This window comes from Sebastes fasciatus, chromosome 8 (assembly GCF_043250625.1).
Source record: "Sebastes fasciatus isolate fSebFas1 chromosome 8, fSebFas1.pri, whole genome shotgun sequence".
NCBI lineage: Eukaryota > Metazoa > Chordata > Actinopteri > Perciformes > Sebastidae > Sebastes > Sebastes fasciatus.
The window spans coordinates 19,579,399-19,605,087 of NC_133802.1; the positions used below are offsets into that span (position 1 = coordinate 19,579,399).

General features: G+C 41.9%; 2 protein-coding genes across 3 annotated transcripts; one reads left to right on the plus strand and one right to left on the minus strand.

Annotated features, from left to right (window-relative positions):
- Positions 1-445: 445 nt before the first annotated feature.
- On the minus strand, positions 446-5,640 carry rab5if (RAB5 interacting factor). The gene is made up of 4 exons (XM_074644118.1): positions 5,328-5,640; positions 3,938-4,041; positions 3,687-3,816; positions 446-2,046 (listed from the first exon to the last, which is right to left on the minus strand). Exons 1-4 carry the CDS (start codon positions 5,433-5,435, stop codon positions 2,005-2,007), a joined length of 384 nt encoding a protein of 127 aa, XP_074500219.1. The 5' UTR covers positions 5,436-5,640; the 3' UTR covers positions 446-2,004.
- Positions 5,641-11,404: 5,764 nt separating this feature from the next.
- zhx3b (zinc fingers and homeoboxes 3b) lies at positions 11,405-25,630 on the plus strand. Of its 2 annotated transcripts, none has more exons than XM_074644122.1 (7): positions 11,405-11,620; positions 18,472-19,377; positions 19,488-19,589; positions 19,675-21,195; positions 22,447-23,160; positions 23,851-24,133; positions 24,696-25,630. In XM_074644122.1, the coding sequence occupies exons 2-7, from the start codon at positions 18,634-18,636 to the stop codon at positions 24,704-24,706; spliced, it is 3,375 nt and encodes a 1,124-aa protein (XP_074500223.1). In that variant the 5' UTR covers positions 11,405-11,620; positions 18,472-18,633; the 3' UTR covers positions 24,707-25,630. The 2 variants fall into 2 exon arrangements, with proteins under 2 accessions (XP_074500223.1, XP_074500222.1); XM_074644121.1 differs by having other exon boundaries at positions 11,452-11,906.
- The last annotated feature ends 59 nt before the right edge of the window (positions 25,631-25,689 follow it).

The window sequence follows — 25,689 nt, forward strand, 5'->3', positions numbered from 1 at the left end:
AGTTACTATTATTTATTTATTCCTGGCATGTTTTATGTAACTTTATTTTACTTTATTTTATTTTATATGTATTTGTTTTTATTTATCCCTTCATGATTTTTATATGTATTATTTACCTAAGTTATCACCGACGAAAAAAAGAATGATGTCAATATGTTTTTATGTCTTTACTTAAGTTATTATTACTTATTTATTCCTGGCATGTTTTATGTTACTTTATTTTATTTTATATATTTTCCACTTGTGCAATTTTGTTAATAGTCTGTTTATTGTCAATACTGCATATACTGCTCCTATTTTTCCTCCTAAAATCTGCATCTTAGTAACACCAGCTCGCACTCCAAAGCAAAGGCCCATGCAAGTCTTAACCAATCACTGAATTAATCATCTGACAAAAGCACACTAAAATATCTTCTACACTTCAATAAAAAACACAGATACCATCTCTTTGAAAATGGAGGCCAAATAAAGCCCATGTTTAATGATTCCCAAAAGATTTGATCAGAAAATACAATCCTTACATCATATCATTACAATAACTTTGCAAGAACTGCTTTTAAAAGTTCTTCACTATAAAATACTGAGATATATGTTACATCAAATAAGATATAACATAAGTACAAATAAATTTGTGTAATACAAGGTGGGTTTGACAAAAGGGACATTGTACATAATTTACAGACAAATTTAAATTAATTTCAAAACAGGTAAGACTTTGATCTCGAAGCTACGTGTGAGAATAAAGTAATAAAATTTAAATTATTTCTACCCTCCTAGCTAATGCCACTTATAAATGACATCTAGATGTACGAACAGTAAGTCATGGCAGTGCACAGACCAGTTTTTAGCTTAAATCTGTGAACATTTGCATCTGAAAACGGCATGCATGTTTCCTCCCTCTTTGCTTTTAGAAAATCATTTGGATTGGACAGATAATTTAGATGGTTATTAGATCCTGTCGTTGATACGACACGCAGATACTGTCAGCGGGATTGAATATCAGCTGATATGTGTATCTTACCAACCAGCATTTGTTTTTGATGTTAAAATTAGCACGAGTGATATTTCAGCTGTGGTTGGCTACGACCTTTTCACATTTGTTGGACACCAGACCCTTTAGAAGAAATTACAATTGACAGATTTTATTCAAAAATGCTATGTTTATATCCAGTGAGCAAAAAAGAACAAAAAACATGGAAGCTCTGAGTCACCGCTCAATATTTCAAAAACATGACAGACACATACTGTAGCTGGTAACCTTAATAATAACATATAATGTGCTTTACTGCCATGCCACTTTTTAACTAATTATTTTACTAATTTTAGTAATTTATCAGGTTATTTGCTTAAAAAGGCAAACATATCATTTTGGAGTGACATTTCAGAGTGATGATTTAACAGTGAAGCCACGTGAACAATCCTTTACTGGTAGTTTTATACATCCAATGTAGTGCGTTTTGTCCCTAAATTAAAAAAGGTAACACTTCACACTCATGGACTGATTGAACCCCAACAACTATACGATGACACTTTGTCATCAACTGGGATGAATGCACATACTGGTTGTTTACAGTCTAAAAATCTGCATTCATGTCACTCTTCTGAAACAGAAGAAAGGTCCTGGAGTAAACCAACAAATACTAAAGAATCCCTATTCTGATTTACATAAAAGATCCCTTCCTGCAACCAATCTCAGCTGAACTATTCGTTAGTGTTTTAGGTGATGACGATGAAATGAGGAAGGAAATATAAACATGGGAAGTGTAATGACGGGTGCCTTAAAAAAGGAACCCCCAAATTAGAAGAGATGTACATTGTTTGAACATGTTCATCACGGTGGTCTTGCAGGATCTTGTTCATCGAACTAGAATTCCCATGATGAGCTGCACACTGAAAAGTCATACTGTATGTAGGAGCATTGACACCCCTCAAGCCATGGAGTTCCTCTGTCTTGACAATTTACTTCAACGGAAATGTTCGTATTTAGTGTCCTATGGGTTCCTCTCAGTCAAAATGTAGAGCTGTGTAAAAGATTATCCACACGACCTGGTGAAGAGAAAAAAAACCTACAGATTAGACACCAATGATCAAATCATATGCTTCGCAAACAGCAGATTGATTTTATAGCGGTAAACACAGTGAACTCATTGTAAGCCAATTAATAATAGGCTGAACAGAAACAAAAAACACCAACTAACCCCAAATCCTGAAAACAACAAATCTGTTCTTAAAATGAGATTTAAGATCTCATGTAGGACTGAGGAGTAAAAGGGATAGTTTTTTTTTTTTGAGGTGGGGTTGTATGAGGTACTTATCCATAGTCAGTGTATTACCTACAGTAGATGACAGTCAGCACGCCCCCAGCTTGGAAAAACAGACAGGAGTACAGACACTGGAGCAAAGCAATGTACTGCTGTGGCTGGGGCTGGCAGCAAAACATATTTTAGCCACCTCAAATAAATCAATATGAGTTTAAGTGTACGCTATATTTAGAATATTTTCACCGCTTTACCTTGCCGTCCCACGGCCCTTTTGGACAAGAAACTGCTCTCACCAAAGCTACCAGACTCAATTGAAAAAAGATTTAATTTTACTTCTAACTGTGTTCTTTTTGCTGATCGAGGCAGCGGTAGACCAGCAACAAGAACACGGGTACAGGTAAAAAAAAATTTTTTTTTTCAATGGAGTCTGGTTGCTTTGGTGAGAGCATAGATTGCGGCTTCAGTTCCCCATTGGAAACATAGATTGTATGGCTTTCTCAAGGCAAGGTAAGCCGGCGAAAACATTCTAAATAGAGCGTACACTTAAACTGATATAGATTTTTTTAGATGAGTATTTCTTTTAGGTGGCTAAAATATGTTTTGCTGCCGGCCCCGTGCACAGCTGTACATTGCTTTTCTTCCATTCTAGTACTCCTGGCAGATTCTCTAAGCCGTGGGCTTAGAGAGACCGTCATCTACTGCAGGAAATACACAGACTATGGACAAGTACCTCATACAACCCCACTTCAAAACACCCACACTATCTCTTTAAGCGCCTATACATTGCATGTCACTGTGCAAGTGGACTTGTCTTGATGACCAAAAATGTCACCACATTTCACTTATGATTGTCTTTTGTTTGGGGCAGCCCAAAACTGAGTAAAGGGGCCTTTAGAGGTGTGGTTCCTTTCTCACATCTATTCTCAGTAAGTGCTCACACATGTGAAGTACTTCTCTGCATGTTTACAGATGCAGTGAAACTTTTATTTATTTTTTTAAATCATGAAATGTGATAAATTTAGGATCCTAAAAATGTCCAGTCTTTGATTGGTACATATTAAACAACTTGAAACCTGAACTTGCAAATTTCTGTCAGTATGAATAAAATTCTGTTTTGTATCTAACTCAGACTGAAACCATCAAAATCCTGGTCAAGAAGTAAACATATAGAGAATACATGAAGTATTGTTTAATTTAAAACTGAAGTAAGATAACACATAAGATGTCATGATGCTACTGAATCTGACATCCAACATGAGTTAACTATTATCATATAGTATACTCGTCTTTACACTCTCCACTCTGAGAACACAGCGAAACAACTGGGTCATATTTTGAACCTCTATTTCTAAAGAAAGCCTAACAGGATATACCATAATTTGTAAAAAAAAATCTATATAATTTAATGAATATTAGCATCCCCACCAGAAACAGAGCAAAAGATGTCATGAAGCCTTCTTTGGTGAGTTCCCACGTGCCACCATACTCTTCCTCATCAATCTGCTGAAAGCTGCTGAAGTATACATACAGGACGCCAGCGTTGATGATGCAGAATCTAACAAGGCAAACACAAGATCATGTTCACCTTTCAGTCTTTTTCTTTGCTACAATCAGACATGATGTAGAGACCACGAGTTGAAGATATAATGTTGAGACAGGCTGCACAGAATACTTACATGGCTATTCCCAGGAATCCTTTCAACGGTGCGACACCCCATATCACACCGAGGATTATTGCAATAATTTGCCGTAGCCAGTAAATCACATCTAAAAACTCGTCCTGTAAAAGAAAATAAAGATTTAAAAAAATAAATAACTTGATTGAAAAGATGTAATGCTGACTTTGTATTACACATTACAATCCCCTTAATTTGATGTTCTTTTTTCTGATGTTTCCTATGTAGGAAATGATTTTATGTTTTGTGCACGTGTGTGTGTGTGATGGAAAACTATGTCCACATCTTGCCCTGATGCAGGTAATCAGGGCTAGTCCAGCTCTAGTTCCTTCAACAGAAAAACAGACAAACTGTTCCTAACATGAATGCATAATCAAATGTTTTGACTAAAACAGCGAGATTTATCTCACGTCTTGTGTCAAAGTCCTGTTTCTCCTCCTAAAATGGTGTTGCTGACCTCTGTGGTGTGGGGTCAGGGCTTTGTTTAGGTTAATTTAGGCTATGGTTAGGTGCTGCTGAGATGACTGGTGGGGGGATCAGGTTACAGTAAGGGGAAACACAAACAAAGGGGGAAAACAGCAAGAGTGACTATTAATCAACTGAAAATAAGGCCGGCAACTAACAATTATTTCCAATTTCTGGATTAATCTGTTGATTATTTTCTCGATTAATCGATTAGTTGTTTGGTCTAAAAAATGGTGATGATGTCCTCAAATGTCTTGTTTTGTCCACAACTCAAAGATATGCAGTTTGCTGTCATAGAAGGAGTAAAGAAACCAGAAAATATTCACATTTAAGAAGCTGGAGCTCAGTGTTGACTAATGAACAGTTAGTTGTAATCCTAGACTACTTAAAGGATGAGTGAATATGATTGAAGGCCTTTTTATTGACTTGATCCCTTTGAATTACAATGAGTAGAAAGTCATTAAATGTCTTGTTTTGTCCACAACTCAAAGATATTAAGTTTTACTGTCATAGAAGGAGTAAAGAAACCAGAAAATATTAACATTTAAGAAGCTGCAATCAGAAAATGTTGACTAATGAATAGTTAGTTGTAATCCTAGACTACTTTAGTGTGAGTGACTATGATTGAAGGCCTTTTATTGACTTGATCCCTTTGAATTACAATGAGTAGAAAGTCATTAAACCCAGCATCATTTACATCTCGTCGACTTCATGGTTTTATTTAGATAAAAAGCCTAAATTAAGGGTATTATTTAGTCGTTTTGACAGCTAACACAGCCACATTAATCCTTAGCATGGCAGCTAGCTCCAAGCCAGCCGTCTCTATGAACACCTTGATAACAAATTAGGTTTATTAATAACTTTGCAGCAACTAATAGCGACAACATAACGACCAGGCTGTGTTTTAAAAGGGCAAGTGACTGACCTTCTCCTCCCAGACAGCAGTACTGTTGAAGGCTTTGCTCCATGTGGGCTGTTTTACACCCCCATTCAGCAGATGACTTTCTTCTTTCCGCTTTAAAGTGCTCGTCATTCTTTGCTGTTTTCTTTCGGCTACAGACGTCGAAAAGTTACAGTCCAAAAACCTGATGAACACCTGAAGCTAGATGTAAGTCTCCAGCGCAGACTAGGGTTAGAAAGTACAGTGCAATATTAGGAGGTATTAGGGTGAATGTAGGCTGAAGCTCCGCTGATCTGACAGATTTCAGTCTCCGAACCGAAAAAAGGGACATCTGCGCGTGCGCAGTGCTGTTTGACCCCCAGCGACCAGCAGCCAATCAGAGAGTGCGACGTCTCTGCGCCGCTGCTGCCAGAAAGTGTTGGAAATCTACAGCAGCGACACTCAGTGGTCAACATCTGTAAACGCTTTACGTTTAAACCCTTAATCAGAATATCAGAAATACTAGTACTTTATTGATACAGTTGCTGTTATATAGAAGTATAAAGAAATGTATGAAAATAAAAATAAAAGGAGTATGCAACATGTAAATGATGTACATAATAATACAGTATACAGTATAACACAATATATGTAGAAAAATAAAAAATTAAGATAAAAATAAAAATAAGAATAAAAATAAGTATATTCAAAAGAATAAGAAAATAAAAATAAAGGAGTATGCAACATGTAAATTACGTACATAATGCTACAATATACAGTATAACACAATATATGTATATGTATATGTATATGTATAAAAGTAAAAATATAAATACAAATACAAATACAAATACAAATACAAATACAAATACAAATACAAATACAAATAAAAAACAAGTTTATTCAAAAGAGTAAGAAAATAAAAAAATAATGGAGTATGCAACATGTAAATTGTTTACATAATGCTACAATATACAGTATAACACAATATATGTATAAAAATAAAAATAAAAAATAAAAAATAAGTATATACAAAAGAATAAGAAAATAAAAATAAAGGAGTATGCATCATGTACATTTTGTACATAATGCTACAATATACAGTATAACACAATATATGTATACAAATAAAGAATAAAAATAGAAATTAGTATATACAAAAAAATAAGAAAATAAAAATAAAGGAGTATGCAACATGTCAATTATGTACATAATGCTACAATATATAGTATAACACAATAGATGTATAAAAATGAAAATAAAAAGACATATAATAATAAAAATAAATGAGAAGTATATACAAAGGAATAAGAAATAAAAATAAGAAATATAAGAAATATGAGAAATATGTACAAATGTGTACGTCAAACACAATATAATATATAACCACTGTGTATATATATCCCAGACGTGGGATATATTAAGTGTGTTAAAATATATAAAAGATAAAGGAGTATGCAACATGTAAATTATGTACATAATGCTACAATATACAGTATAACACAATATATGTAGAAAAATAAATATAAATATAAATATAAATATAAACATAAATATAAATATAAATATAAAAAGAAGTATATAAAAAGAATAAGAAATAAAAATAAGAAATATGAGAAATATTTACAAATGTGTATGTCAAACACAATACAAGATAATATATAACTACCGTGTAAATAAGTAAATACAAAATGCTGAGAAGTGGGATATATTAAGTGTGTTAAATATAAATGCAAAAATATCATAAATAAGAATTAAATAAGAGTATCACATTATCAAGTTAAGGTTGTAGGTATAACGTTTATAATGAGTGTAATTATTATGTAAGTAAGAATAAAAGCAAATGGTTTTCACATTACATCATAGTATTCTATAATTGGAGAAAAACAACCAAAAAAAGTGTTTTTTTGATTGTTTTTTTACCATAGGCTAAGCCACATTACAAAAATAAAAGCGTTGCCTTGTTATAGCAAGACATAGTAGAATTTGATACAGGTATACATCTCCATCAGGCACGAAGCATTTCCACAGATATCACATTAAATTAGTGCTGCAACTAATGATTATTTTCAGCATTATTTTCTTGATTAATTACATTTTCTATTGGTCACTAAAATGCCTCGTCTTTTCAAACCAAAAACCAAGAGTTGTTTCGTTTATAATCAATGAAGACAAAGAAAACCAGAGATTACGCTACTTACATTTGAGAAGATGCATGGGACCAAATCATTTTAGAATTAATGTCTTAAAAAAATGACTGAAAACGGTTAATTGATTATCAAAATTGTTGAAAACCTTTCTCTAATCTTTCTCCTTCAGGCCTTTAGAAGTTATTTAAATTAAACAATACTTCATTTTAATGGATCACCAGCAAAAAACTTTGAGAACCACTTTCTCTTAGAGGCTACAAATATGCACAAAATATATTTGATATTCTGACATACAGTTTTCGTCATATAGTATTATAGTATAATTTTATGGAATTAACTATTCAAGCTCCATGCTTCTTTTTAAAAAAAAATCACTGAACAAATGTATGAAACAATAACATTGAATGACAATTTTTATTACTGATAATGCAAGCTTACTTTTATTTCTGTCATTCTCTCTGCTGTCCAGCAGAGGGCTTCCTTTATGCAGGTGAGCTTGACTCCAGTTATTAAAAGTCTTATCTAGCTACATCCTCTCCTGAGCAACACTCTGATAGAGATCACCACAATTGCTATAGAACCTAATACACTTTTGGAAAATTAAACTAAAATTAAATTAAATAGAAATAAATTAGATAGAAACAAATATTCTGTACATTGTTATGGAACAGAATGAAATATCAGTGTTCTCACACTTCAGTATGGATTCTGATGGTATTTTAATATATTTCTCAGGACATCACTTTATATATTTTGTCATGACAACAGGCAATATGCTGAAAAACAGTGTGGTTATGAATACATTCTCAAACCCCTGAATACATTCAGTGTATTTCAGTTTCTCCTTTGAGTCTTAAATGGAACCATTAAGCATCTTGTATGAGTCATTCAGGAAGATGTGGAAGATGCGTCATCATCTTTAATTTTTGTCTAATTGCATGCGTGCATAATAAACACAGCTTAATGGAAAATCAATAAAAGTCTTCTATGATGTGTTTGCAATACTCAGTAGGCTAGTAAGTGTACAGTTACAGCGACTCTGCTGGTGTAACTAATAAATGGAAAGCTTTATCTGCTGTGATATCAAAATTCCTATGAGAAGCAGTGGAAAGTAACCACATGCGCTTGAGTAGCTTTTTCATCGACATATCCTTTTTGTAGAAGGCCCACAGTTGATAGATACTACTTTCACTTTAGATTTTTGTGAAATATTGTGCTCTTCTTTTGGAAAAGCAAGAACCATCGTTTCACCATGGCCCCATTTAGAGAGCGTCACTGACTTGGGTGGGATTTTGGGCTATACAGGCCTACTTACTGTAGACAGAGAAGGGATTTCTGGCACAACTTCGCCTATACTTCCAATTGCATACAGACAGAAAATATTCTGAAGAGGTCAGTAAGTAAAGTATATATCAACTGGATATACAGCACTATTACGCAATCTTGTGGCCCTATCTTTATGTATATATTGATATATATCTATATCTATATATATAGATATAGATAGATAGTTAAATGGCTTATATTGAGCTAGCTTGCAATGTTAAAGGGACTGTTTGTAACTTCTTACACGTATAAATCAAACCAGGTCGGTGTCCCATGCGCGCTCGCGTGTGGCTGCGCTGTTCAGACAAGACTTCAACACAAACCACACGGAAGCACCAAAACCGCAAAGTTCTATCTAGTGAAGACTGTCTTGCAAAACAGTGTTGGCCGCGGTCGGAGGACGCGGGGGAGACCGTGGTCTCCAGGGCCGGAGTCTCTGCTGTACTCTGCTCCTCTGCCTGCCTGCATGCCTTCACTCACACACCGCGCTCGTTCATGCTACTTTGCTCCACTCTCACGTGCATGCACGCACACTACACACTGCAGAAGAGTTAGTAGCTCTGAGAATATCTAGTGAATGTACAGTGGACGTTTGTGCAGAAATAAATGCTGCAGATCCTCCAGACCAACAGAGGTTTTCCGTGTCTTGTGAAGTGACGGGGCTCCGCAGCGAGAACCGTTATCGTTTCCTACCGAGTGCCAGTGTCTCCCCTGTTCCCTCCGACCGCGGTCGGGAGGCTGAAGCAGGAAAAGCCAACACTAAGATCAGCAGTGATTCATGGAGAGACCTCCGTCTGGTCAGCTAACATTACTGCCAAGCAGGTGAAATATAGAGTGATATTGTGGTTTTAGCTGACGTGTGTCGCCTCACTGTTTTGAGCGATGCCCGTTCATGTCTATTTAGAGTAAGCACAAGCGCGAGACCGACGCTGACTTTCGTTGACTTAACGGCCACAGGTGTCGCTGTTACAACCAATTTTTGATTCTTACAAACAGTCCCTTTAATGCCAATGGAGATGCTAATCGCTAACTAGCTAGTTAGCATTACATTTAAAAAAAAAAAGTTCACAATATGATCTCATGTGTGGAAAATTAAACAAAAATTAAGGATTAAAACAAATATTTCAAATATTAAATCAGCTGTAGCATATGAGGGGCTAAGACATTTGGATCATAATTATAAAAATGATGTAGTAGGTAAATTATCAGAAAGTGTCCCACTTTACCAGTATTCATCCTTACCAAAAATAAGTTTATTCAAGTGTGTTATTACTATACTTCTTTTAAACTTAAAATAAGAGAGTATACTGTCAGTATACTTTTTATGTACTTATCAGTTATCACTTATCACTTATCACTTATCAGTATATTTTTGGCATCATTGGGCAAAAATCCCATAATAACATTTCAGCATATTGTAATTCAAGTGTTCTGAGCGATAACTAGACTTCTGCACCTCCTCATAGCTCTGTTTTCAGGCTTTAAAATATCTAGCACGTGACGGGAGACTTTGGCCAATCACAGGTCATTTTAGAGAGAGAGAGCGTTCCCATTGGCTGTGCTCCGCCTGGTGGGCGGTGCTTCGTATTTCCTCAACTGGTTTCAGCATGGCTGCAGGGTCACAAACTTTCTCATTTTACAGCTGAACAGTACACTACAAGATGTTTCTGAAAACATTAGAGGAGAGAAATAGGCATTACAGTAACAGAATAATTGATTCATATTTGATCAGCGCTGCCTAGTTTGACCATTTTGATCAGTTTGCAAGTGATTGACAGCTGCTCAGAGACGGCAAGACTCCAGCTCTGCTCTGATTGGTTGTTTTCCTCAGGTCTATGAAATCCTGCAGATGCAATTAGGAGACACAGGTAACCGGAGGACACTAATGGTTGCACTGTGTTATGGAGGAGACGCAGGAGGGACACTGGGTACGATTGTGATATCAAGTGGTGGGAATTAACCAAGTGCTGTACCTAAATACAGCTTTGAGGTACTTGACTGTACTTTATTTGAGTATTTCCATTTTCTGCAACTTAAAGCTACAGTAGCCAGAATGTTTTTGCCGTCATTGGGCAAAAAATCCATAATAACCTTTCAGCATATTGTATTTCAAGTGCTCTGAGAGAAAACTAGACTTCTGCACCTCCTCATGGCTCTGTTTGAAGGCTTTAAAAAAAAATCTAAAATCTTGATCAGCGCTGCCTAGTTTGAACATTTTGATCAGATTGCGAGTGATTGACAGCTGCTCAGACACGGCAAGGCTCCAGCTTGGCTCTGATTGGTTCTTTTCCTCTGGTCTGTGAAATCCTGCAGATGCCATTATGAGCACCGGAGGACACAGAGGCACATGATTTTTTTTTTTCAGATTACCTGTCTCAGGCACTACTGTCAGGATATTGTGACCATTTTATAAAAATATTTATTTTTTAATCATATTTGCTCCAATTCTACACACTGAATATTTTTAACTTAGGAATTGCTTTTTAAAAACAATATTTCTTAATATAAGGAAAACTTATCTGCCATATAGTTGCAGGTGATTTGAATTTTTGCAGGTGCTAATTTCATCCCCTGCTTGGGGGTTAACGCAGGACAACTTTTGACATAGTGTTTGTGTACTATCTCTTTAAGAGAGGTCACCTGGGACAGGGGCAGGTGTGAGTTTGCTGTAACAAGCAACAACATCACGTTTAACCGTGGGAGCTCTTTAGACCCCTCTCTTGTATACATTATTGGGTCAAAGTCAGGACGAGGATGTCTGACTCACTTCTGCTATCTATCTCTCTGCACGGAGCTCAGAAGCTCTCCACGCCAACTCCACCGTCAGTGACGTCGAGGATCACGTGTCCGTCTCTTCCCTCGGTACGTCCGTCGTATTTTTCCTCCCCTCCACCACCACAGCCTGCTGCTTTAAACACACTGAGCTGAGAGAGCCACTCGAAATAAACAAGCGCAAGAAAAAAAAAACAGGGGTCTGCTGCTGCTGCTGCTGCTGTAGGGGACCAGTCCGGGTCCGGTGTCACGTTTATTATCCCCCACAGCCTAAATGGACAAGTTACCATCAGTGAACCTCCACTGTGAGCTCATATCAGTGTAAACTTTTTACACCCTAAGCTGCAGACGCAGAGCTCCGACTAAAAAAAGCCAGGTGAGTGTGCTTTTATGATACACATTTGTTCTCCAAACTTGTGCGTGAAGCGTTCACCTTCTACCTCTCTGCGGCGGCTCAGAGCTCACAGAGCTGCTGGCCAGCTGCATGTCTGTCGCTTTGCTTAAAATGGCGACAGAGAGAGAGAGAGTATAGTTGTTTTTTTTGGGTCTGGGGGCTCGCCTTCTTCCTCCACTCTGAACGATGTTTTAAAACCCTCTAATAATGCAACCCGAGCCCATTAAGTTGGGACTCACTCCGCCTAAACTTGTGAGCGGAAGATGAACACGCATCATTTTAGGAAATGTTTGACGCTGCTGCGCTCAGGGGACGATACTGTCCAACCACTCTGTGTTGCTGCTGTTTCACTATCAATATACCGCTCATATTTTAAAGAAATATTGTTTTTTTATACTGGGAGCAAATAAATTATGTTATATAAAGTCAGTAATATTTTTAGGGCAGATTTCTTCAGTCTTGTCCGATGAATGAAATAGTTAGAAATCACCTCCCATCATCAGTTATGACTAATAATGTTTTTCCAGAGTTTCTCTTTGATAATTATGAAAGTAGCCTAATTAATGGTGAGCTTATATTATTAGTGCTATATTTTTATTTTATTGTCGGATAAAATGTTTTTTTTCCCACAGTTTAAAATCAAGGTTGACACTTTTTATAAGCTCTCTCTGTATATATATATATATACTGTATATACTGCTCCTATTTTTATACTTCCTTCTATTTAAATGGTTAATATTTTCTTACACTTTTTTAATGTGTTAGCTGATGCATCTTGTTTTTTTTGCACTATCCCCTTTGCTGCATATACTGGGAGCAAATAAATTATGTTATATTAAAGTCAGTAAGATTTTTTTTAAGGCAGATTTGTTCAGTCAGTTCCTATGAATGAAAAAGTTAGAAATCACCTCCCATCATCAGTTATGACTAATAATATTTTTCCAGAGTTGCTCTATGATAATTATGAAAGTAGCCTAATTAAAGGTGAGCTTATGTTATTAGGGCTGTATTTCTATTTTATTGTCACATAAAATGTTTTTTTCCCCCACAGTTTAAAATCAAGGTAGACACACTTTTCATAAGCACTATATAAGATAAGATAAGATATACTTTTATTATCCCCGTGGGAAAATTTTTCCAACTGCAGTTACAAACACTATATTAAAACAGCATAAACAATAACAATAACAAACGATTCCACACAAGACAGTGAAATAGTTCCACAGAAACAGATGTTTCAACACATACACAGTCCACGTACATAATGGCACATACAATCAAACACACCATGGCAGGTATTGCACCCAGGTAGTGGGTCTACCCATATTGCACAGACAATGTACCCATGTACCATAAGTTGATGCTTTATTCATTCATTCATGGTTTGTTTAATAGGGACCAATACAATGTACATAGACAACTTAAAAACAGCTATCTTATGCCAGTATCATATAGTGCTTATAGCAGATGCTAATTTGCAACACCTGTCCCTAAAATGACTTTTTTGTGAAAATAAGAGATTAAAACAGGAATGGAAACAGGAAAAATGTATAAATAAATACAATAAAGCACACATTTAAAAACATAACATGTAAAAACTAGACATTTTCCATGTTGCCTATAACAGTCAGTGAGTCTGCAGGCTCTTGCATGGGGTTATTTATCATGTCAGTGTTGTCATGAGTGAGTGTGACTCCAGGGATTAGTGCAAAGCTTTCCCAGACAGCTAGTTTGTGTCTGATGTCCACGTGAGTCCCAAGCATAGACCAGCAGCTTAATCCACCTATCTATTTATCACCCACAGTGGTTCACCTTTTACTCTTAAAATAGGCCTGTTTCCAGACTATTGTTGGTACAACAGTTTGTCATTATTAGTGGTATTTCAGTGTTGCTGTGGTGATGCTTTGGCCGTACATCTCATTGAATAGTCTCCCCCCCATCTCTTTCTCCTTCTCCCTTTCGTTCCCTCAGTTCTAGGTTTGCAGCTGACACTTTCTATGAAAGGATTAATCAGTACGACACTTCCTGAAATCTTATTTTGGCCTTGCACTTTTGTTCATTTCACATCTTTTTTTTTGCTTTTCTAATGACAACTTTATGAAACTGAGCATTTCGTTGTGTGTGTGTGTGTGTCGATCCTTCAATACTGACTTTTCATCTCTGTGTTGACCCATGGAATGACAATTTCCTTCCAGATCTCAGACTCAAGAGCCCCTCTTTTTAACAGTCTTGCGAGGAGAGCATTGCGATCAACTCACACGTCCCAGAGCAAGCGGGTTTGGGTCAGCAGCAGTAGCAGCCTTCTTGCTCTGCTTGGCTGGTTAACAGCTTGTGATGTCAGCCATTTTAGGTTGGACAGCACAGAGCATGGTGCTCCGCCATTTTTTTCTCTCCCTCCCCTCTCTCAGCAACTCAGTTTTAAAACGCATGCACTGGCAGTGGCCACAGCAATGCAGCCGTTTGCAAACCCACGCAGCCATCCGCTCCCTGACCTGAGAGCAGCCCAAGCGGGACTCAGGAGCAGATGGAATGACACTGTAGGAACACCGTCATTGAGGTTTCCTTATATTGTTGCCAGTGTTGTATAAAGACTGAAATGGTAGTGGAGAGAAGTTCAGACGCACAGATTGGTGAGCCGTGTTTGTCAGCAGATGCATGAGTGAAACCCTAGAGTTGATTGACAGGAGGAGGTTAGTTGGAGCCATGTCTGTTCAAGGTGGGAGTAAATTCAGTGGCAAGACGAGTGTGTTTCGGGACACGGCGAAGGATTCCTGTTTTGCTACAGAGGAAGGAAAAAAAAGCAAAGGGTTTGTGTTTTGGAAGAGAGACTCGTAGATGGCGAAGAGTTTGGTGCAGACTTGATAATTAGCTGGAATACACTTGGGGATAGAGGTGGTCCCTCTCTGAAAGAGAGAGCATCTGCCAGATTTTCTATCCACGCCTGCGTCGCCTACAGTGAATACAGGAACGCTGCACGCCTCAGGCCGCTGCAGGCCGAACACAAGAGCCACAGAGAGCAGAGGGCAGCAGCCCAGGCAGATGTCAGGACAGTTAACAGGAAGAGACGCCATCAGCTCTGGCCAATAGCGTGCCTTGGCGACGGCGACCACACCTAGCTTGGAGACATCAACACCGCGTGAGGGAGGCACTGAAATAGGAGCAGGGCAGGGACTCTCCAAATACCACTCACAGGGGCGTGTGGAACAAACAAGCCGCGCTAGAGCCAGCGACTGGATGGCATAGGGAGATGTGCGTGTAGGTCTGAGTAACCATGTGTGTTTACCCACACGCATGTGCTTTAGAGAAATAAGCTGGTGGGAGAGAGACAGAGAGGGGGTAGGAGGTGGTTGCCATGGGGACAGTAACACACCAGTGGCGCTGCCGACCTGTCTCCCTGGGCCAAACTTGCTCGGAGAGGGAGGAGAAGAAGGAACGGTGGGAGGGAGGGAGGGTGCAGAGAGGGAGGGGGGAGTGAGGAGACGAGTGTGGAAGCAAAGAAATGGAGCAAACAAGGGAAAGGCTGTTAGCATTTGTTACACATGTAGATATCAACATCACACCTGTATTCTCAGCTAGGTGAGGAGTAGTTCAGTTAGCACGCAGCTACGCTATGCGGCCGAGCTGTAGGATTTCTAGTGAGTGCTATTATTGGCCCGCGCTCAGAGGACGTAGCCCAGGCCCGAGACAAGAGTCAGGCCAGGGGATCAAATGAGGTCACGCTGTGCTGAGCCATTGATGAGGTGTAGATACTGTATGAACCAGGAGGACATTGTCTTTGTGTGTCACTGCACTGGGAGATCTGACTCTTCACACACACAGGAAAAAATGGCAGCCTCACTACCTCGGTAAACAAGTCTCTCACACACACACACACACACACAGGCATGCAGGCTGCCACCCCCGCACGCCACATACACACAAACGCGAGCACACATGCCCCCCCTCTAAACCCCTCCACCGCCCACCCCACCTCACCTCACCTCATCTCTCCACTCTCACAAGAAACCCACACATGCAAACCCTGACACATATAACGGGACACCATAACCACACGGTCAGTCAACGTATGTGCAGCATTCAAATTAAAGTTGCTGGCCGATGCGCTCACACCGGTGAGTCAACACGACTCGTCTGGCATTGCTGAGACATGAGCTGCCCATATTTCGACTCGCCGATAACAGCTCGGCTGGCTTTGTGCATTGTTTCACCTCACCTGTGCGAGGCCTGTGGGTCTCTGAGGCCCGACTTTTGTCTGCAGATGTGTTCACACCGTTGTGGTGTTAGATTTTTCTCACATGCCATCAGTGTGTGTGATGTGAACTTTGTCGCCATCGTGTCTTTCAGTCTGTCGATATGTGCAAATGGGATTAGTTTGAGTGGTAATTTTGCATGATGAGACCCTGAAGTGCATGTGTGTGCACATATACAGACACCGAATCTGAACTTCAGGTTATGTCCACTGGCTGAAGAGCTCGGGTTGGAACATTCCAGGCTTTGCAGTGCAGCGAGGGGGGAGGAGGGACTGTGTGATTGTAGTTTGGAGCAAGAAGGGGGCGTTGAAGAGCGGGGGTTAGCAGGGTGGGGTGGTGTTGGCTGGTCGGAGGGGGGTATCGGGGAGGAAAATTCCTCACCGAAACACCTCAGTGCTTCCTCCACGACTGTTAACACCCCTCCTTCCCTCGCCTCCTCACCCCAAACTGGCTGCCCATCCCCCACCATCCTCTCTCCCTCTCTCCTCTCCTCTCCTCTCCTCTCGCTTGCCCACCCAACAGAACCACGTGATGGATGGCTGAGACTGCCCACCCATAAGCTTTTGTGTTGGTCATGTGACCAGCCTGCCTTGGCAGAGCGGTGCCCCCTGATGCAGAACTGAATGGCAGGGGAGCAGGAGGGGTGCACGACAGCCCGGCTGAGGGGCAGTCACTCTCTCTGGGGGGTGCACGGGGGAACAAGGGGCATCACGTTCCCTCCACGGTAGCAAACTTCATTTGCCTGTTAACCCCTCACACTCAAAGAGTCTCTCTGGTGGTGACAAAACAGGCAAAGATAACCAATTTGATGTCCAATTAAGTTTTCATCACAGGCTCGATAAAGTATCTCATTAGTGGTTGATTATTCACGGTTTTGCTTTCATAAAATTCAGAAAAGTTAGTATGTAGACTGGAGATAAGCTGCACGTGAAGTTACTAAAAAGAGGTTGTGGGCGTTTGAATGCAGGAAAGTGAACTCTGTATACCTTCGCTCAGCTAGTGTGTGAAAGGGCATCTGTCACACCCCAGTCCTGTGAGGGCTAACTGGGTTTTGAGCTAATGTACCATGACCTTTATGTTGCAAAGCAATGCTGTGTGTGTGTGGGTACAAAAAACACAAGAGAGCATTTGCTGTTTAACAAGTTATATGTGATTGGTGGTTGGTGGATTGTACGATGACACTGACTTGGAGTATGCTGGCCACGTGATGACGTGATGTGGCGTGGCAGCAGCATTGTACACAAAGAGTTTAGTCTGAAACTAGTCCCAGACAAGTTTAACATGTGCATGGGACTGCTCTGTTTGTGCATCAGAAGGCCAAGATTATTTTAGATCCGGGGCCGCCTACCAGAAAAGCTGAATTTGTTAGTGAAGTATCTTTGCACAGGGAGGGGTTGGAAAGGTTTTTAGGGTTTTCCTGTTAAACTTCTCTGAGCCGTTGAACTTTTGTGAGCTTTTGCGGCTCTGTGTGTGAGGTGTCATGTCGGTGCAGAGTGATTGGGAGAGTAATTGCCCTACAGCTGTCCTCCAATACTGCATCACCGTCAGAGGGAGGGGGGGGGGGGGGACCCTCCTCCACAGGAAGCTTCGCCATTTTGCATTGGAGACAAAGGGGTGATGTGAAAATTTAAAGATTCACATTCTTACGCGGGTCTGTTTTTCTATCTGTGCTAGTGTTGGGCGCCATTTTTCCCATGCAACATCTGTTGAACCGCCCACTTGCGCGATTATTGTCAAGTACACCCTATCTTAAGCATCACATTCACAAGTGAGCTCATCTGTGGCAATCTTTTTATAAAAGGTGTTCATTGAAGCTACAGAGGCGCTGGATTAAAAAAGAAAAAATTACAGAATGTGCTCTCGCTGTGGGGGTGTGTCTGAACGAGGGGAAGTGAGACAGAGTTGTGTGGGGGAGGGGAAAGAAGGGGGTAGGACAGGAGCTCTCCCAAAAAGCCTTGAGTGTGGGAGCAGACTGAGCTTGTTTGAATGCCCTCATAAAAGAGATAGCATTGAGTTTCATGGGACGGGGGAGTTGAGGAGAAGACTTGATTTTAAAGGCTTCACCTGAATCTTGTCACACGGTCTTATTATTACCTGTGCTGTTGATATTTTACCTGGAAACATCCAGCTGTGCATGATTTTCTTCCAGCTGAGAGGAAACTGGCTTATACTGAGTAGCGTAAGATGTCCTATCTCATTTCTCCTCCTTGAAATCTGTCTTTGAAATGTAACATTTTACGCCACAAACCAAACCATGACTCGAAACTAAAACGTGTTACTCTCTCTCTCGTTCCTAGGTATTCCCTTTTAAATTTGCAGTGAGAACTACAAGTGGACCTATGGACATGTCCTGCTGTCCTCCTTCCCCCGTGCCTGGTCTATAGTCAACCAGAAACGACCCACATTCCCACCCACACCCCATTCCCAGCCGTTTGACTCCACCACCCTGTGGTCCCACCATGGCCAGCAAGAGGAAGTCTACGACTCCTTGTATGATCCCCAGCAAGATCATACGCCAAGCAGATGAGGCTGAACGGGACTCTCCGGGTCTTCTCTATCATTCCAGGATTTCTGGAGTGGGCAGACACAGCCCGCTCGACCCTGGAGAGTATTCCAAACCAGAGGCGGGCGACGCCGGCAAAGATGGCGTTGGCACTTACACCTGTAAGCCTTGTAACTTTGAAACCCACGACCTTAACTTGTTCTTGGATCACGTGTACTCCGGGCACCCAGACTTCCGAGCGGACCCCAGCTTCTTCTGTGTGAGCTGTGGGGTTTCAGCGCCCAAATTTGAGGGGCTGGCTCTGCATAACGCCAGGGTTCACCCCAGCACATTGACCATGATTTTGCGGCTGAGGAAGTTGGACACGAGGGCAGTGGTGGAGCAGAGTCTGGTGACTGGGGCAGAGACGGGGAAGGATAGCGAGATCTCCATCACCAAAACGCCGATTATGAGGATGCTGAAGGGCAAATCGGAGTCTAAACGGATAGTGGTGTCTCACCCGGTTTCAGACGAGCCTTCCTCGGACCCTCACTCTATCTCTGCGTCCAGAGAGACGGAGAGAAAAGTGCCGGCTACAGTGACCGTCACCCACGTTCCCACAATTGTCCACAATGGAACGACCAAGGTCACTCTGCCCTCAGCGATCCAGATAGTCAACGGCTCTGGAGCATTACCGATGCTCAAGACTCCCATCACACAGGTGGGTGGTAGTTCATTCTGTCTCGTTATGGTAAAGTGTGTTGAGATTTGACTTGGATTAGTCAATTAAGATCATTTTTATTCAGATTCCTTTAAATCTGTTTCCTAAAGGTGGTCTCAGTGGTTCAAAGCAGAAGCATTCATCAATCTGCACCAATCACAGCCGCCTCAATTTCCTCTACATCGTATTCAACCTCCAAAAATCTCCCCAAGGTAATTGTTTTGATTTTTTTTTTTTGTCAGAGTGTTATGAAGTTAATTAGAGATCCAATAACATTTCCACATTTCCCCCTCCCAGGTGATGATTCCTTTGAGCAGCATCCCTACCTACAGTGCCTCCATGGACTCCTCTTCCTTCCTGAAGACCTCCTTCAGTAAGTTCCCGTACCCCACAAAGGCGGAGCTCTGCTACCTGACAGTGGTCACAAAGTTCCCCGAAGAGCAGATCAAGATCTGGTTCACAGCCCAGAGACTGAAACAGGGCATCAGCTGGTCTCCTGAGGAGATCGAGGAGGCCAGGAGGAAGATGTTCAACACCATCATCCAGACTGCACCTTCCACCTCGCACAACCAGACCCACAGTCACCATGGCCAACAAACCATCACAGTCCTGCCTGCCTCGCTGGGGGCCACTGGGATCCATCAATTCCTGCAGGGCTCTCTTGTCAGCCAAGGAGGGGTGATCGTCACGCAGCCTGTAATGGCAAACGGTATCCAGGTCAGCAGTGCTCCTGTGGCGCTGGCTGTCACACCTAAGCCCCAGGCAGCAGCTCGCCCCATGATGCAGGCCCGACCCACTGCAGCCCTGGTGGCAGACAAAGGCATCAGCATGGTGGTGGGGACGGTGGGCAGCAGCAGCACTGGGACTAACATCATTAGCAATAGCAGTAGGAGTGGGAGAGGGGGCATTAGCAGTATTATTACGAGCAATCAAGCTAGTGTCATCAACCTTAGTGTAGGAAGCAGAAATCTTAAGGTTAGCAGTGTCAACGGTAAACACAGCGGCGCTAATGCAGTCCGCAATAATGTCACCAGCCACGTAAATGTTAAGGACACTGATATCAGGAAAGCCAATAACACCAGCATTGTGAGGAGTGACAACAAAGTGACCACAGAAAGTAAAAACGCCCCAGACAGCAAATCTAATAACAGCAAAACAGGCAGCGACGGACAGAAGAGAAAGGACACCAACAGTAGCAGCAACAAGAAGAACACAACTAGCACAGATGATGTCGACCGTACTACCAGTGACTCTCCAAACATCAAAGTGGAGGAGGCGTCCTCCCCTGCCTCAAAGTCTTCTTCCCCCTCTCCTGCAGCTCCTTCGGGTAACACACCTGGCTTAGTCAACGCTTTCCTGGACCCCAGCTTTTTCAAGGGCAAGAAGTCTCAGGAGCAGCTCAGCGCTCTGAAGGACAGCTTTCTGGCCGGCCAGTTTCCCGATCAGGAGGAGGTGGACCGCCTCATCGGTCTGACCGGGCTCACGGTACGAGAAGTCCGCAAGTGGTTCAGCGACCGCCGCTACCACTATCGCAACCTCAAAGGTTCACGCGCCAGCACAGGGGGACAGAGTAAGTCTGGCAGTGCAGCGGGAGCAGGGAGCGGTTCAAGCACGCCGGGGAGCGGCAGTGCCAATCCCGTGGATCTGTCTGAAAGTAGCAGCAACTCCGGTGCAAAAACTCCCCAGCACAGCTCTGCACCCCTGAGCCCGGCTGCATCACAGACTCCAACCTCTCCCACCACACCTTCCCGCCGACTCCCCAGAGCTCCTTCTCCTGATTTCACCGCTATCCGCTACAAGGAGAGAGATCCTCACCAGGTGTGTAATAAGCTACGGGCATAACATTTTGTGTTCCATGTGATCCCTCGGTTCTTGGTCTGGAGCTGCCGATTGTTTTCATTATCATATATTAAATTATTATTTTTTTCAATAAAAGGGGAATTCCACTGATTTTTACACATCAAAGTCTGTTTACAGGTCTGAATTCACACTAGAGCAGCGGCGAAGTGTGGCCTGCGGCAAGCAGCCATGCAATGTCTATGAAAAGCCGCGGCTGCCCGCCGCTCCCGAGCTGCAACCGTTTGATTCTGCAGCGAATTGCAGCCAAACAAACTTTGGGAAAAGTTTAACTTTTAGCAGCGAAGTTCAGCCGGCTAGTGCCCGCAGCGGATCAGCAAACAGATCCTGTGACTCCTGTGACATGTTGACCTATGTTACAAAGAATTTCTTCCCGCCTGAAACATGTGAATACGCCTCCCGGCTGCAGAAAGAAAACTGTAATTAATGTGGCGTGCTGCACTTGATGTGGCGGGGAATTATTTCATTGTGTGAAAAAAAGTTTAAAGAAGAAGTGAGGTTATCGGACATCTGGGGTGCGTTCCTCATTTCTGTTTGATGCTACCGGCTCAAGGCTACATTAGCAGCTACTAGCATCACACACAGTCCATTAATAAATACGATGTCTGAAAAGAAAAAAACAACAACCTAAAAGCCGCTGACAGGCTGAGGTTTGAGGCCTGGGTTGCTTGGTTTTGACGCGCTGCCAAAATGATTCACTGAGATTCATAAATACATTAACATATGATCAACTTATTATAACGTGCACAAAATTATAATCGGGATAAACAGCGATTTAAAAAAAGTAGCAACAAAACATTTGGCAAACCCACTCACCCTCTCGCACCGAGGTAACAGCTGGTTATATTAAGAGTGCCGCTCATATCTATGTGACACAACTCTACTAATACATTGTGATCTCACAAAATAATAAAAGACTATATCACAAATACTAATGAATACCAGTACCAAAAATATTAACCATCGCAAACCTTATTAACATCACTACAAACGTCACTCCTGTCTGACTTTGTTCATGGCTCCTACAAACTGTTTATTCTATAAAAGGCCTGAAAATAGTGAGAAATACCCATCTTGAAGAAAAAGCAACAAATCATCACATCACACTTAAATGGATAATCGAAAATCTAAATTGTTGCTGATTAATTTTCTTGTTGATTCTACTCAGTTCTTCCACATTTTTGACTTTGTCCTTTCCTGTCTTGTGTTCAGTTAAAGGCTCTAGATGCCAGTTTTGAGCAGGATCCTGAGCCAGAAGGAGAGGAAGTGGACAGACTGCGATCTGAGACCAAGATGACCAGGAGGGAGATCCACGGCTGGTTCTCCGACAGGAGGAAGAGGGTGGCAGCTGAGAAGAAGAGAGAGGAGGCGGAGCGGGCTTTGAGAGAGGAAGAGGGGGAGATGGAGGTCGACGGGGAGGAGAGACAGAGAGAGGACAGCTCACCAGAACTGAAAGTCAACCCTATTAAAATCAACCTGAAGATGCTCAAGGTGACAGAGGCCAACGGCAAAGCAGAGGGTGAAGGGTTGGATAGCGTGCCGCCTGCATCCTCCCCAGGCCCCACTCCATCCTCCACCCACAAACCACCCCAGTCCTCCACCCCAACACCCAAACCATCCCACTCCCCCAAACCCAACGCCATCCGAGGTAAGAAGACGGCGGAGCAGCTGCAGATGCTCAAACAAGTCTACGCCCGCACCCAGTGGCCCAGCGCTACTCAGTACGATGAAATGATCTCCACCACCGGACTGTCCAGACCCGAGGTGGTGCGCTGGTTCGGGGACTGTCGCTACGTGCAGAAGAACGGCCAGCTGAAGTGGCTGGAGACTTACCAGACTATGGCTCTGGAAGAGGGCCTCGAGAAGGGGAACACAGAGATTCTCCAGGCCCACCACGACGACCACGGCAGCCTGGAGGAGCCACAGGTACAGACGACAACAAATAGTGTTAGCACATTTTTATTTAGAGCCGTTCAACGGGTCTGACAACAGAAACCTGAAAAGTTTTTGCTGCTATGATAAAAGATATGACACATTTTCAATATAGCTAACTGCTCTGTAGGAGAAGATGCACTCATATCCAAAGTGTCTCTTGTTGACACTGTACTTTTTTTAGACTTTGAGAGATGCACATTTTTAACTGCTTCAAGACCAGTTCAGTTATTATGAGTTACACACACACAAGATATTTTGGGGACTTAAATGCAAATGTGATAGAAAGCCATCAACTTTCACTTCCTAATTGTGCATAAGAGTGTGTATCAGCACGTTGCATAATTCAGCTCAGTAAATCATTTACAGCTTCTTTTTTTTTATGTGATTGATTTTCATGAATGAATTTAAAACAAATAATTTACCAAAACTGGTAATTTATAGTAAACCAAATAAAAAATGTTTAAGGCACTTTTTATTTTAACGCAAATATTTGCACTTTCACATTCTCTCATTTTGCTATTGTAACACTGTTTTTAGCATTTACCATCTTCCTGATATTGTCACAGTGGCCACTGTTCAATAATAGTTACATGAAGTCACTTATCATGAGGCCAAACCTCTGCAATGCCCGTCCTTTTAACGTGGAGCTGTGCGCTAACACTGTTTATTCTTTATCTGCAGTTGCAGGAACTGGCTCAGGCTTGTGGTTTAACAGCGGACTTGGTGCGACATTGGTTCTCCACTAAGGCGTCTTTGCCTCGGTTGGAACAAACTGCTGCCGCTCATGCGACAGAACCAAGCCCTGGCTCGCCAGACGCAGCAGCTGAGCCACGATCAACAGGCTCCTCCCCCCCGGAGCCGCAGCCAGGAGGAGGGACGGAGGAGAAAATGGAGCAGTCGGTGTGTGGTGTTGCAACAGAAGCGGAGGAGGCCGACGCTGACAAGACTGTGAATCCTACTAAAGGTAGTCTTTTAGTGTGATGGATACAGTAATGAAGTCAATTATTTTCTCGATTCTCACTCCATAACCTCAAGAATATTCAATTTACTGTCATATATGACAAAGAAAAGCATCAAATCGTCCCATTTGGGGAAACTGGAACCAGGAAACGTTTGACATTTTTGCTTGAAAAATAACTGAAACGATGAATCAATTATCAGAATAGGTGCAGATTAAATTTCTTTCAATCTTCTATCGATAAATCAACGATGAAGTAAAATGAAATACAAATGAGTTGTGCAAAATTAATTTCTGATTGTGATGGGGGGAAAACTGGTTGTTAAATGGTGATAAACAGAGATGACTCGTAACCATAACATGTGTAATTGTCTCTCAGGTGAAACGTGAAAACACACAATGATCATAATTATGAGTAACGAGGCATGCTGTGACAGGCGTGTGGCGTCTGCCACCGGTAACACTGTGTATAATCACGAGGAAAATTTCTACTCGTTATTCTCTGGAGCATGTTGTCAGGGTGATGGATTTTTAATTTTTTTTTTTTTTCTTTTTTTAATTACTACAGGAACCGATTGAGGAGGCGCTTTGTCTGAGGATGGAGTTCACACAACGCAGGTGGTCTTTGTGTCGGGAGTCTGAGGAGGAAAAGGCGGCAGATGCAGTTGTAACAGGATCACTGGATGGAAACCATCCTCACCCATCCCTCTCTGTCACACCCCTAGAGGTAGGCATGACCTCCCCCACACCGTGAGATGGACGCTAAAGCCACTAACCACCCCCCCCCCCCCCCCCCCCCACATCAAATCCACCCACCCACTCCCTGCCCTCCTCCTCCCGTTGTGTCGCTACACAGACCTCCTCCAGTATCCTCCCGCCCGCCATTTTCCCTTCAGAAGGAAGTTCCAGTAGACTGAAGTGCAGGAGTGGATGTGGCGGAGGGAGGGGCCGGGCTGACACCGTTTCTCCGCCTGCCTGCTGTGATGAGAGAAAGGAAGAAGAAAAAAAAAAAAAGGGTAGATTTGGAGGAAGAAGAGGGAAAAGGGAGAAGTGTGGTGGGACCTCAGCAGATGTTGATCAGGGGTGTGAGGGGGGGTTGGGTTGTTGGACTGTTCTCGACCAAATCAACCCTCAGACGAGGATCGACGGAGTGCTGACAGACTGCTGACAGCCTGCTGACAGACTGCTCATAGCTTGTTTTGGGGTACGAAAAACTGCACAGCTCTTTGCTGCAGGGTGCTTGCCTTAAAGGCCTTAAAAAGTAAATCAAATGACCCTTCTTTTTCCATCGTGCTATCTTCATACTCCCTTTTTTTCCACCGACTTGCACTCATACACTTTGTCTTCAAGTTTGCAGCTTACTTTAAATGTGCTAGCTAGACTGTTCATAGTGAAAGACAGCACAGATGTTCATTTGATAATTTCTTTTATCTTTGTACTCACTTTTCATTTTCTATCTGTACATATTCGGTTAAATAGGACATGAGTTTGGGGGGTGGGGGGTGGGGGGGGGAACGTCTGGACTTCTGTCATCCAAAGAGGGCAAGCACCCTGTTGTGTTC

Bases quoted from the DNA above. Each gene is read 5' to 3' on its own strand.
- zhx3b (XM_074644122.1), top strand. From the start codon at position 18,634: ATGGCCAGCAAGAGGAAGTCTACGACTCCTTGTATGATCCCCAGCAAG. The intron at 19,590-19,674 runs GTAATTGTTTTG...TCCCCCTCCCAG, and splicing joins CCTCCAAAAATCTCCCCAAG to GTGATGATTCCTTTGAGCAG. The intron at 23,161-23,850 runs GTACAGACGACA...CTTTATCTGCAG, and splicing joins GCAGCCTGGAGGAGCCACAG to TTGCAGGAACTGGCTCAGGC.
- rab5if (XM_074644118.1), bottom strand. From the start codon at position 5,435: ATGACGAGCACTTTAAAGCGGAAAGAAGAAAGTCATCTGCTGAATGGG. The intron at 3,817-3,937 runs GTAAGTATTCTG...TTGCCTTGTTAG, and splicing joins GGATTCCTGGGAATAGCCAT to ATTCTGCATCATCAACGCTG. The intron at 2,047-3,686 runs GTGGGGATGCTA...TCTCTTCACCAG, and splicing joins CATCTTTTGCTCTGTTTCTG to GTCGTGTGGATAATCTTTTA.